This window comes from Marmota flaviventris, chromosome 1, assembly GCF_047511675.1.
Source record: "Marmota flaviventris isolate mMarFla1 chromosome 1, mMarFla1.hap1, whole genome shotgun sequence".
NCBI classification, from domain to species: Eukaryota; Metazoa; Chordata; class Mammalia; order Rodentia; family Sciuridae; genus Marmota; species Marmota flaviventris.
In genome coordinates, this window is record NC_092498.1 from 74,945,688 (window position 1) to 74,959,193 (window position 13,506).

General features: G+C 34.7%; 1 protein-coding gene across 6 annotated transcripts in view; it reads right to left on the reverse strand.

Annotated features, from left to right (window-relative positions):
• Dgkb (diacylglycerol kinase beta) overlaps window positions 1-13,506 on the reverse strand; it is a 618,799-nt gene that overhangs the window by 281,111 nt on the left and 324,182 nt on the right. For all 6 annotated transcript variants that reach the window (XM_071607991.1, XM_027932698.3, XM_027932697.3 and 3 more), the window contains one exon: window positions 4,722-4,786. In XM_071607991.1, the coding sequence (XP_071464092.1) occupies window positions 4,722-4,786 (65 nt within the window). The remainder of the gene's footprint in view (window positions 1-4,721; window positions 4,787-13,506) is intronic.

Below are 13,506 nucleotides of genomic sequence, written 5' to 3' on the forward strand. Positions count from 1 at the left end.
CTGCTCTGGTTTCCTCAACAAAAGTAGTGAGTCACCAACCAAACCTCTCACTCTGCTACCCAACAACAAGCAATCTCACCTGCTGACCCTACCTGCAGAGCTAGGTAAGGATGGAGACCAGCCATGGCTCATTTAACCTATAATGGCTTGTTCCATGGAGGGGACCTGGTGTTGAAGCAGAAGTAAAAGAGATGTTCATTCCCCAGACCTTTAATTGGGTCACAATCACCAGTGCTAGTGACTGGGTCACTAATAAGTCCATACTACTTCTATTTTATATTATGTCTACTTGGCTTCAAGTTAGGTAGAGGACATTTGGATACCCTCCCCAGATAAACTGACACCACTAGCAGCACCAACCTAAGGGGCAATAAAAAATGGGGAAAGGGGTGGAAATGCAAAGGAAGGGGAAGGTACATCCCAGGCCACAAGGCTTGATCAGAGACTGAGAATTAAATTTGAGCCTATCAAGGTCTGCAATCTGTCCTTGGCAGTACTGAACAAATACAGAATTTTTATCTAACATCTTTTGGCTCCATGAAGAAGTCGAGTGTCTTCATTTACAAACCACTGGACCTTAGTGTCCAGCACAGGGCAACACTAAGGGTACAGGCTCAAAAATGGGATGAATGGCTGATACCCTTGAGACCTTCAGGTTTGACTCAGGCAATGCCTGAAAAGTCTTTCTTCCTTGACACATCCTTTAGTTTTCTCTGTGCTCCTCACAATTGGTCAATATAGTCCTGGTGCTATTTGCACTGTGGGCTCAAAAATTCTTGGTCGAATGAGTATAAACTTGCAGATGACTATCTGAGCAGTTGCCAGGTCAAGTGTTCTCTCTTTCTGGAATATCCTTCACTCTTCATTCACCTGATCAGTTTATTCTAATGTTTGAGTGGTTACCAAATGTTACACTTTCTTAATGGGCTCATGGGTTTCCTTCTCCAGAAAGCCTTTCTGACTTCTTCTTTAGGAACTCCTCTTCACAGTGGTCACTTGTCCTATGTGCACCTCTCAGCCTCAAGACCAAGATGGTGCCTTGAGCACAAGAACCAATCCTATTTAACCTTTCTGTGGCTATTACCTGGGAGAGCATAATACTGGACTGGGTTTAGGCAACGAGTATAAAAGGCATCATCTCTCTTGGAAGAAATGCACCTCTGGAGAAGATAGATCCTGTATGGCATTCCAGCTTGCCAAATGACAAAAGCTACCTTCTTTTCTATTAGGTTGCATATTAGTTAAATGTCCTACCAAATCCAGAAATAAGGTTCTATACTATAACACTGAATTTCCAAGATAGTCATTATCTCTTCAACCTTTTGTGGAGACAGTAGGGCAGGACAGGCCTCTTAATATATAGTATTTGTTAATTAATATTCCTGGGTTAAATGGAAAAAGGAGATGAGGTTAAAGCAGGATTATAGTTCCCACCCCCACTCCGGTCTAATGTCCTCCTCTCTCTCCACCCCAAAGTAACCCAGAAAACAGTGACTAAGAGAAGATCAAAGTATTGATATTTTGTTTGGCAAGTGAAAATATAAGACATTAGGAGTTAAAAATATAAGTAAGGCTGGGAATAAAGGGAGGTAATATAAGGTGATACATTTCCAGGCTGGAAATTACTTCATGAAAGACCTGAAGAAGCACAGGAGTTATGCCAATGGGTACTCGGAAGGATTTTCCAGAGGATGTACTAATTGTAGAAAAGATACTTTGTAGCAATTTATGAAAGAGACTAAAGAAGGCAGAATTCATCTGCCTATCTCTCTATCTCCCATTTCCCATTGGTCAAATTTTACCCATGAGTATGCCCCCATACTTCTAGATTGCCAGCCATTACTTGGAATCAGAGATCAAATGCCTTGTGGTGGGACATTCCATCCAACTCTGGAGATGGCAGGAAGAGGCAGAAACTTGGCACATAGTTATTGGGAATTTGATGCAGCCCATGCACAGTCAAATACTTTTTTTTGTCTCATTTTCCAGAAGCAGAAACATGGCATAATGATCAAAGACCTTTCCTAAGTTTACATGGCTAGTATGAGGTAAATTCTATATTTGAACAAAATCTGAATCTTGAAACTATAAGAACAATACAAATAACTTGGATTCTATGTAGTAAGGAAAAAGAGTCACTAAAAGGTTTAAACCTGGGATTTACATGAAATAAGATCTTTTTAATAAAGTTCCCAATCTCCACTGTGCTCTATCTTCCCATCTATCTAACCCTGGCAACAGCAGGTGGCTCCAGAGAGGTGAGGGCATTCAGGGCATTTTTTTTTTTCTTTTATTACTATTTTGACTAGTGAATATATGGAAACAACTTTCTTTTTAATATTTATTTTTTTAGTTATAGGTGGACACAATGTCTTTATTTTACTTTATGTGGTGCTGAGGATCGAAACTAGTGCATCATATATGCTAAGCGAGAGCTCTATCTCTGAGCCACAACTCCAGCCCTAAGTGCAATTTTTGAGGGTTTTGAGAGCTCCCAGACTGAGACCAGAGCTTCATTTAGGCTTCAATACTACATTTTAGTCTTTGTTTCACCTAAGTCTATATATATGTCAAAATGAAGAGCTGATCAAAGTCAGAAAGCATCTGGTTAGAGAAGCCAAAATGAGAGGAATTGGTTATTGACCTAAGGACTAGGAGCATGAGGACCATGCACCTGTCTACTGTGGGTCAGGGGTCCAGGTATGCTGGCCTTTGCTGATGAATTATTTGATATTGCCTGAGATGGCCAGATATCATAAATTGTTTCACCACATCAATGTCATCCATATCTAGTATGTTTTCACATATATTGTCCAAGCTCTTCAGAATGAAAGACCACAGATGGATGGAGTGGTGCACCATCTACTTCTGGCTCACTCTCAGGTTTGCTGCTCCATCTCAGCCTGAATTAAACAATTCACAGGGACTGTGCAGGGGTCCACTTCAGATCAGAAGGGAGAGCAGCCTTGATAGTGCCACAGAAGGATGGTCCAACACCTCTAACTCTGGCATTCTTTGAACTCACCATGGAATTATGCCGCTGTATATCATTATAGAAGTCATTATCTGTCTTTGATTTCAATATTCTCTGTAACCTATTTATAAGCAAGATTTACTCATGTGTCAAATTTACAAGGAGGTTTCAATGAGGTAAAATTTATATCCTATGAAAATATTGAGGTATACAAACACATTATTGTAAATATCATCTAATCATATATTGGGCAGTGAGGAATGTTATAAATTAGTGCTATCAAGAATAAAAAGTGAAATGGACATATGTGAAAAATGGAGTCTTTATTATTAAGAAGAATTAAAATTATTCCACAGAAAGGAACTCATTAACTTATGACACATGAGGGAGGGTCATCAATGTTGGCAATCTTATATATAGAATATCAAATTTGATTATCAGATAAATGCACTGATATATCTCTTTATGTTTTCAATTGTCTCCCTCTGATAACCCCCAATTCCATTTCTCTCACTCCAGAATTACAAAACTTTTCTGAATCCTTCTAAAGATATAATGTGCACTTATCAATAACCATATATGAATTCTTCTATTGCCTTTAAAACAAAAATTACAGCTTTTTGAACTCTGAGATAACAATAAAACCATAAGTTCATGATTTATGATTTCTAAGGTAACAAACAAAATGGTATCTAAGGTAAAGTACAAGAAATAAAAACTTATTTGTTTTAATAAAACACTTAGGTAAATTTAATGAAACCTCTGATACAACTTCACTAATCATGCAATTTTTTTTAACTAGGATAATATAAAGTAGTACGCTTAAGTGTACAGTTTAAAAAGGTCTAAAATAATTTTTAAAGTATGTCTTAATAGCATTTATTTATTATTAATCTACATGGAAAAATTACTTTAATATACTAGGGTATGACAAATTTGAAATAAACAGAAGAATTTCCAGGTGGCAGTTATTTAATGAATTGTGTGGAATATTCTTGGCCAATTGTCAGCTTCGCCAAGTACAGAGAAAACAGCCTTTTGTTTTGAACATTAATGTATAAAATCACTCAAGTATTTATACAGAAATACTGCTTATCATTTTGTAACTTTAAGAAATGAATAGAGTGTAACCTGAAGTAGAAGACACTTTACTTTTTCTGCCTCATTTTCTAGGACAGTGAAGTTAAGAGAGACATATTTCCTCTAGCATGGAGCCAATACAGAGCCAATGATTTCTCTACTCCTTTGAGTAACTACAGATATTTATTGTCTAAATTTTGAAAGGGAAAATGTTTGCCAATTGGTATTATGAGAAAACTTATTTTATGTCAAGGCTTTCCTCTGTGAGCAAAAACTCTTTAAAACAATTTATACTGGTATTGACGTTGCTGTTATTTTGCATTTAATTGAGGCCTACATGGAACCAAGAGTCCAAAGACTAGAAGATTTTTAACATACCTTTGGACTTTTGCTTGGGATTAAAGATGATCACCATTCACATACTAAGCCATGTAAAGGTTACATGAATGTCTTACCTTAATAAATTATTACTGTCAACATTTATAGCATATAAGTGTGGAATTAAACCTAAAAAGAAAAATTCAACTAATTTATACTTTCATCGTAATAGTTACACATACACTGAACCTCATTTAACCATTATATATAAAAGGTTTTTAACAAAGAGATCATTTATTGTGACACAATTTGATTACCATAATTGTAATTTCATCGTTTGTTACCTTACCTACTATTGAATTTCTCTGGGTGTTTCTCTCTCATGATGTGGAATCTGTGTGCAATGGAGGCATCCTAAAGGGAGAAATGGGGAAAAAACAGAATAGTTTATAATCCTATTATCCTACAGAAGTATAAATTAAAAATGACCAATATTTTAAATTCAAATTAGTTTTGTCAAGATGTTCTAAAATTGACATATAATCCATGTCAAACCTGAACAAGTGTGATTTATGGTGTCATGTCATGATTGGTTACTGTTCATCTTTACATCTAGGAGTTGATTTCTATTTGTTTTATATATCTCCTTTAAAATATCTAATTTTGGTACCAGACTCACAGTATGTTTAAGATAGCACATAAAATCATAAATCTCAAATAGTAGTTGAAAGTATTGATAAAGAACAGTTAAAAGGACAGCCTAATTGGGAAAATGATGGTAGAAAAGCTCCTACTTCTTTGAGTAGGTAGAAAGATAGTATGAGGGTGCTGGTCTAGTAGAGGCAACTGTAATACTTGACTTCAAAGTCAAGTCCTTGGTGTGTAATTAATAACTTTCAGACCACAAGAAGTTTTCTGAACCATTTTGCTTAATGGTAAAAAGCAACAAAGAGAAAGACTTATTTCTGGAGAACTGGTGACAGGTATAACTCATCTCTGAAACCCTAAGTGTAACAGTTCTGAACCCCAATGGGTGTTTTTTACTATCAAGAAATCCTGAGGGTTTTTTTTTAATAAAATTTACAAGGAATGTGTGAGGTTGGTGGGATATTGTGATTCAAACTTTTCAAAGGTCCATTCTGACATTAATGAGTTAAACCTATTATATCAAGTGAGATATTTTCCCATTCTTCATCCACATGATTAATCACTCGAATGAGAAACTAATATATTTACCAGTCATCTCAACAGAAAAGAGCTATTGTTGTGATTAAATGTTAATTTGTCTCATAGTGAAGTTAAAGAAAAAGATCCAACACAAAGGAATAAAGAAGTTGTGTTTTTAAGAGAATCTTGAAAACACTAGTCAAGGATTAAAAATCTCATGAATGAAATGAAAAGGCTCATGTGCTTACTCATGCATAGTAAAGCATGAGGCCCAACAAGAGAGGGACCAATGCCCAATGCAGATGGCAGAGAGTTGCTTATCCCTGTAAGAAAGGGCTAATAATCATTTTTTTTCTGAATAAACATTTTATTTTCTAAAAATTGTCAAATGTTTTAATTAATCCATAAATGAAAGGACTCATGGATATAGGCAGATGAGTATAGAAATAACACCTTTAAAAGTCACCCCAAAATTTCTCTATGGTTTAGTTTTTCAACATACAACTTTGTTAAAAAAAAAAAAAACATGGTCAAGTTCCTGGTTTGCTAGGAAGTAGAAATATGAAAACATGGCTCATGTTTATTGATCCAATAGCTCTCAAACCTAGTCAAAGAATTTCTCTTTATAATTCTAAGTCATAATCATATTATAGATTATGAAGTTATCTTAATGTGGTATGAAATTGTAGAAAAATCTGAACTGAGCTACTTGTTATATATATGTGGCATGATCATTCATTAATTTAAAAAAAAAAAACTTTATCCCTACTCTGGTGCAAAATCAATTTGGAATGCCTTCTAATTAAATGTATGCATCAGCAGATCACTTAAACAAAAGCACAGTAATATGAATCAAAGACTGAAAATGAATGATCAATATTGGTTACCCATAGGAAGAATATCATTGAATTTTCTCTTGTTTGAATTATTTGTTTCTGCTAACTTGGAGAAACAAATTTTTACAAATGGATTATGTAGTATAATTTTCTTTACAAGTGTATATTTTTGCAATAATAATAAAAATTCATTCTTTCTATAGCAACATAAACAGGACAGAGAAAGGGAGAGAGGAGTAGAGACAAGGGGAGACATATAAAAAGAACTAGACTAGACTTACAATGGAGTACACTAATATGGACCATTAGGACACCAAATAACCAGAGATGAACTCTGGTTCTAAATTGGCTCTAAATCCAAGACACTCAGGCAATAGATCATTCATTCAGTAAAAAAGAGGGCAAAATAAAAACTAGTGTGAAACACTGGCAGGCCTTTTCCATGTTGAATGGGTTCCACCACAAAGAGAGTGCTGGCTTTGCTGACTATAGAATTGATAGGAATAATGACAGCAGGTGTTCATTTGGATGAGAATTCAAAGTCACAAGGGACCTTGTCACTTTGGCATTACTCCAAGGGGCTTCAAAGAGTTCTGCCAAATGCTGTAAACTTACTGAACAGTCATATTTCAGGGATACTTAGGATTCTCTATCCAGAAACCAAATAAGAAAGAATAAATATGACATTTTTAAATAAATTGTGCCCTTCCTGTCTCTATGTGGTATAGCTTTCAGGGAACAGAAACTAAATCAGCATTACTTCCACTTCCTAAAATGACACTGAATTCAGTTAGACTTTCCTACTCTAAGCCTTGCAACTTTGAGCAAACTGTTTATTCATGGAGAGTCAGTGCTTTCTTATCTTGAAGAGAAAATAATATACCTTATAACTACCTTGGTGGAGACTAAATGAGATTATTCTATATCATGACTGGAACAGTGATTTTTAAGGCAGATGCTCACTTATTTTATAAACAAACAAGAATTTTCTGGAATGCAAAAGGAGGTGCTAAAACATGCTTAAACAACATAATTTTCAAATATGTTTACTGACACTTAAATTGGTTTTACTATTTCCTGAAACTATTAATAATTTTAAATTTTTTAAAATCACATCTAAGAAGTAACAATTTTTAAAAAGCAAAACATAAACTCACGTTATTTAAGCAGAAAATTTCAGAGTAATTTTAAAAGATATTCTTACATATGAATCAATACATACAAATATTCACATATAAAAGAATCAGCTTTTTAATCATATCTATCCCAAGTGTTTTTGCTCTTTTGAAAATTGTTTTCTTCTTATATGGGATAAAATTGCCATAAATCTTCAAGGTTCCATTTTAGGATATTAATTTGTAGTAAATGTTAGTTTTCTGTGGATTATATGTTTTAAATTGAGAGACTATTCTGTAAGTGCTGATATATTTGAGCATACAGTGACAGAATATTATCAATTCTAAAGACTTTATTAAAATGTGAAATATATTTCACCAAATTTTTCCATGGGTATTCTCTTTTATTCTGTTTAAAGAAACTTTCACAAGTATGTTCACAAAACTTGCAAATACATTGTTTTAATGTTAGAATATTAGATAATTGTACCAATTAAGTTTTCTAATTTCATACCATTTTAGGATACAATATAAATTTACAAATACATACTATCAAAGAGGTTATTCCAAAATACAACTGTAGAATTTAAAATTAATTCTTGAATATTATATGAGTTTTTGTTGTTGAAATGATTCAGTTCTTCCTTGATTATGGGGAGATAAATTCCAATTTTTCCCTGTATGCAAGCTTTTTATCCCCCTAAAATTGTAACTTTCTAAAATGTTTCAAAACTGAAATGGTCCTCTATTTATTGAGGGTTTTTTTTTTTTTTTTTTTTTTTTTTTTTGAAAGGGGTAACCAGGGATTGAACTCTGGGGCACTCAACCTCTGAGCCACATCCCCAGCCGTATTTTGTAGTTTATTTAGAGACAGTGTCTTACTGAGATGCTTAGTACCTCGCTTTTGCTGAGGCTGGCTTGGAACTTGCCATTCTCCTGCCTCAGATTCCCTAGCTGCTGGGATTACAATTGTGTGTCACTGTGCCTAGCACATTGAGTATTTCATTAAAGATTTCTTTTTTGAGCTATTATTAATACAAAAAAAACCTCACCAATTTAAGTGTGTAATTTGATAAGTTTTGACAAAGTAATAACCACCATCTTATCATATGCTATATATACATTTTTATTTCTTCTTATGTGATATACCTACTAATGTTCATTTTCTGTTTCAATGATGTATATTAAATTGACTGGATTCAAGAGATAGCTCTATACTTTACTGAATATTTGACCTTGAAAAGTCTGCTTAGACTTTCAACGCTCCCATTTACCTATCTTAAAATAAGAATAATACTAATAATCCTTGATTTTTAGATATAATGCTAATATCTGGAAATAGAACTGTGCCTAGCATGGAGAAAGCAAGAAAATAAATGCTAGCTGTTATCATTATTGAAATATACTGATTATGATTTTGAGATTCATATTATTTTTCTCTTTGGTTTATAGATACTGTAAATTAAATTCCATAATTCTAAAGATGGAGCTCTTGGGAAAAGTTGTGTTTTAGTATTCAACATTTTGTGGATTTTAGAAGGATTATACCATGCATATATTATAAATTATTTAACAAATCTAAAAGGATCAGAAACAGTATGCTGTACTTAAATTTCACATAAGTATTTCTGCACTGTACATATGAATATTGACTCAGGGAAAGATAAATTGGCATTACAAAGAGGAGGTCAGTTCGGCTTATATTTCTACCAAAGACACTAAGAAAATTTTGGTTTTCAAAGCTTTGTTAGACTTTGAACTTTTAGATAAGAGTTGCAATGCCATAATATATTTTTCATATGCAATTAACAATCTTTGCTCACCTGATAATCTTTATCTGGGTATGATATTTCCAGAAGTCACTGTTTTTGCCTCTTAAGATTTTACTTAAGAAAATGATTATAATAATCACAAGTGACATTATTTAACAGGTAGGTTTTATCAGATATTGATTATATGAGATTCTGCCTTAATGAATCAGAATTATTTTTTCATGCTTTACAACAGTTAATAACACATGGAAATTATTTATTTCTTAAAGTTTTTAAAGAATTTATTTGTGAATTGTTGGCTTAGTAATTTTTGGACTAATTGACATTTTAGTTTTCTTCATTTCTCTCCCTATTTATATTTTCTATGTCTACATAAATTAATTAAAATGCCATTTTTATGATCTTATCTGTGGTGGGCTGAATGGTGGTTCTCCAAAGATATTGGGTCCTAATCTTGGGAACTTGGTAGATTGTTTGCAGATGATATCAAGTTCATGACTGATATTTCTTGGGAATTGTGACTGTTTCTACCTGCACTAATTATTTTGGAATAGAAATAGCCATAACTATTATATTCGTTCAACCACTATATTTTAAAAGCAGATCATTTGTTTTCTAGTTTCATAGGTCCACAAATGGAGAGGGATTTTACCCCCAAGTGAATTAGACCAACTCTCAGTTATGTTTAATGTAAATGATGAGGTTTGGCACTTTGAGCTGATGAGATTTTTCTGTTTCATTTGATGTTGGAAAGGACTGAGACAAGTGAACACACTGGGATGGAGTAAACACATTCTGTTTACAGGCAGGCATGAATCTGGGTGTGAGAGGATAGACAGGGGTAGGAAGAAAAGTGATTCTTAAATATATTACGTACTAATTCCTAGAAACTGAAAATGTTACCTCGCATGGTACTATGGCTTGAATACAGTTTGTTTCCTAGGAAAGTCATGTTGGAATTTACTTCCTCAATGCTCTAGTCTTTGGAGATGGGGCTTCAGGTAAGGTATTGGGGTCTTGGGAATGGAGCCCTCATGAGTGGATTAGTGTTGCTGTCATAAGAATGGGTTTATTATTGTGGGAATTTGGCCCCCTTTTCCTCATATTTTTGCTGGTTTGCATTCTGCTTTCCACCATGAGTGGTAGTACATGAGTTCCTTACCAGATATTAACATCATGCCTGTGGAATTTCCAGCACACAGGGCTGTGAACAAAAATAAATCTCTTTTCTTCATAAATTACCCAGTGTTAGACATGCTGTTGTAGCAATAGAAAAATAGACAAAGATATATGGTAAACATTTTGCAAGTATTATTAAATTAAGTATCATGGGTTGAGAAGATTATCCTGGGTTATTCAGGTGGGCTCAAAATATCTTCACAAGTTTTCTTACGAGAGAGAGAGACGGAAATTGGACAGAAGAGGAACTCCATGTGCCTTTATCAGAATTGACTGGAGTGGTACATTCATGGTACATCCACTCAAGAAATGAAGAAAACCACCAAAAGCTAAATCTTATATGGAATTTCTTCTCCCCTACAGCGTCTTGAGGAAACACAAACTTTCTGAAACTTTGATTTCAGCCCAGTGACACTAAATTTGTATTTGTGTTCTCTTAAACTGAGAGAGAATAAATGTCTATTGTGCTAAGCCACCAAATTTTGTGATAATTTGTTACAGAGGCATAAAAAGCTTACATATCATTTAGATTTTTTGAGAAAAGCATTATCTTTTAATTTTTTTTCTGAACCCATTGTTGTCCCTAGTCTCACAATTATAATTTTTATTAGCTTTGTACATAATATGATATTTCTAATTTGTAATTTAGCAAACAAGCACATAAGCTAATTAGAATTGGGCTTGCAAGGTCTATAAGTCAACTCCATGAAGTAGGCACTAAGAAATAAAACAGCAAAATCCTAGAAAGGAAGAAATTTTTGTTTATAAAAGAAAGACTTACTGTAACCCCCAGATAATACTGCTGGTAATCTATTTAGCATGCATTAAAGGCCTTTTAAAATACCATAGAATAGATCAAGAATAAAATGATAACAGTTATATGCATTATGAACAAAACATATCTTTTTAACAGATGATAAATATTAGGAAGAAAGAATTCAAAGGTGCCCCGCTGACTGGCAGACTTACACCAGAGACAAGGCCCCGCGCAAGCCCTGGACCAGGACCACTTCGCTGACCCACAGACCCACGCTAAAGCCCAGGCTCAGTCCTAGGACCGCCCTCACCGACTTGTGCAGAACCTAGGCTAAGGTCAGTACCAGAACCCCCTTGTTGACCAGCAGACCCATGCTAGAGCCCAGGCCTCAGCCCAGGACTGCCTCACATACCAGCAGACCCACACCAGAGCACAGGCCTAACACACCTCCACTTTGGGACACTGCAGCCATTGCCATATCTCTCCCCATGCAGTAGCCTCCACTTTGGGACAACAGAAAGGGCATGGAGGTAGCTGCATCTCTGAACAGGCAGCCCACCCTTTCAGCCACATCTTTGAAAGTGGTTGATGCATCTTGGGACACCCCTACTACTATATTGAATTACCTTCGCTATTGCAACTACCATCTTTAGTTCCAGTAGCATTTATCATGGGACACCAGCCAGGGTCTAGAAGCCCAACACCAAGATGAGGTACAGTTAACCTGTAGGAACACTACAAGATTACAGGTAAAAACTGTAATATCTCAGATCTGCACTACAAGAAAGGAGGACAAAGAGCCACCATGAAAACACAGGGAGAAAAGTGCCCCCAAATCCAAGATACTACAATAAGAGAATCCATGGAAAGTGCAGTTGATGAAATGTCAGAGAAGAAGTTCAGAATATACACAATTAAAATGATCTACAAATTAAAGAATGCTTTAAGTAGCAAATACAAGCAAAAATTGACCACTCCAACAAAGACACAAGAGAACAAATACAGGCAACCATTGATCTCACTAACAGAGAGATAAGGGAGCAAATACAGACAATCAATGACCACACCAACAAAGAGATAAGGGAGCAAATACAGGTAGCCAGGTAGCAAAAGAGTACTTCAAGAAAGAGAGAGAGATTCTAAAGTTAAACAACAACAACAAAAAACAAACAAACAAACAAAAAAAAAAACAGAAATCATGGAAATGAAGGAAACAATAAATCAAATTGAAAACTCAGTAGAAAGCATCACCAACAGACTAGATCACCTGGAAGACAGAACTTCAGATAACAAAGATAAAATATACAATCTTGAAAATAAAGCTGACAACAGTGAAGATGGTAAGAAATCATGATCAGAACACCCAAGAATTATGGGATAAAAATCAAAGGACCAAGTCTAAGATTTATTGAGATAGAGGAAGGTACAGAGAGTCAAACCAATGGAAAGCACAATCTCTTCAATGAACCAATATCAGAAAATTTCCCAAACATGAAGAATGAAATGGAAAACCAAATACAAGAGGCTTACACGGACAGCGAATGTACAAAGTTACAACAGATCTACACCAAGGCACATTAGAATGAAAATTCATAGCATACAGAATAAGGATAGAATCTTAAAGGTGGCAAAAAAGAGGAATCAGATCTCACAGAGGGGGAGATCAATTTGTATCAGCAAATTTTTCAACCGAGACCCTCAAAGCCAGGAGATTTGGAACAACATATACCAAGCTCTGAAAGAAAATGGATGCCAACCAAGAATCTTATATCCAGCAAAACTGAGCTTCAGATTTGATGATAAAATAAAAACCTTTTATGATAAACAAAAGTTTAAAGCATTGAACAGCGAGAAAGCCTGCACTACAGAGCATTCTCAGCAAAATATTCCAGGAGGAAATGAAAAACAGCAAAGGGAGAAACTATACTAAAGGAAAGGCCAATCAAAGGAGAAACCATGTCAAGTTAAAAACCGAAAATAAAACAAAATAACTGGAATACAAATCATACTTTAATAATAAACCAGAACGTGAATGGCCTAAACTCATCAATTAAAAGACATGGGCCGACAGATTGGATTAAAAAATGCCTTCAAGAGAAGGCATCTATGTATATGGAACAAACCCTTCTCAACTACAAGAATAAAATATACCACAACACAATAATACTGGGTGACTTTAATACACTTTCCTCACCACTGGATATATCTTCCAAATAAAAACTAAACAAGGAAACTATAGAACTCAATAAAATAATCAGTAATTTAGACTTAACAGGCATACACAGAATATTCCATCCATCAACAAGCA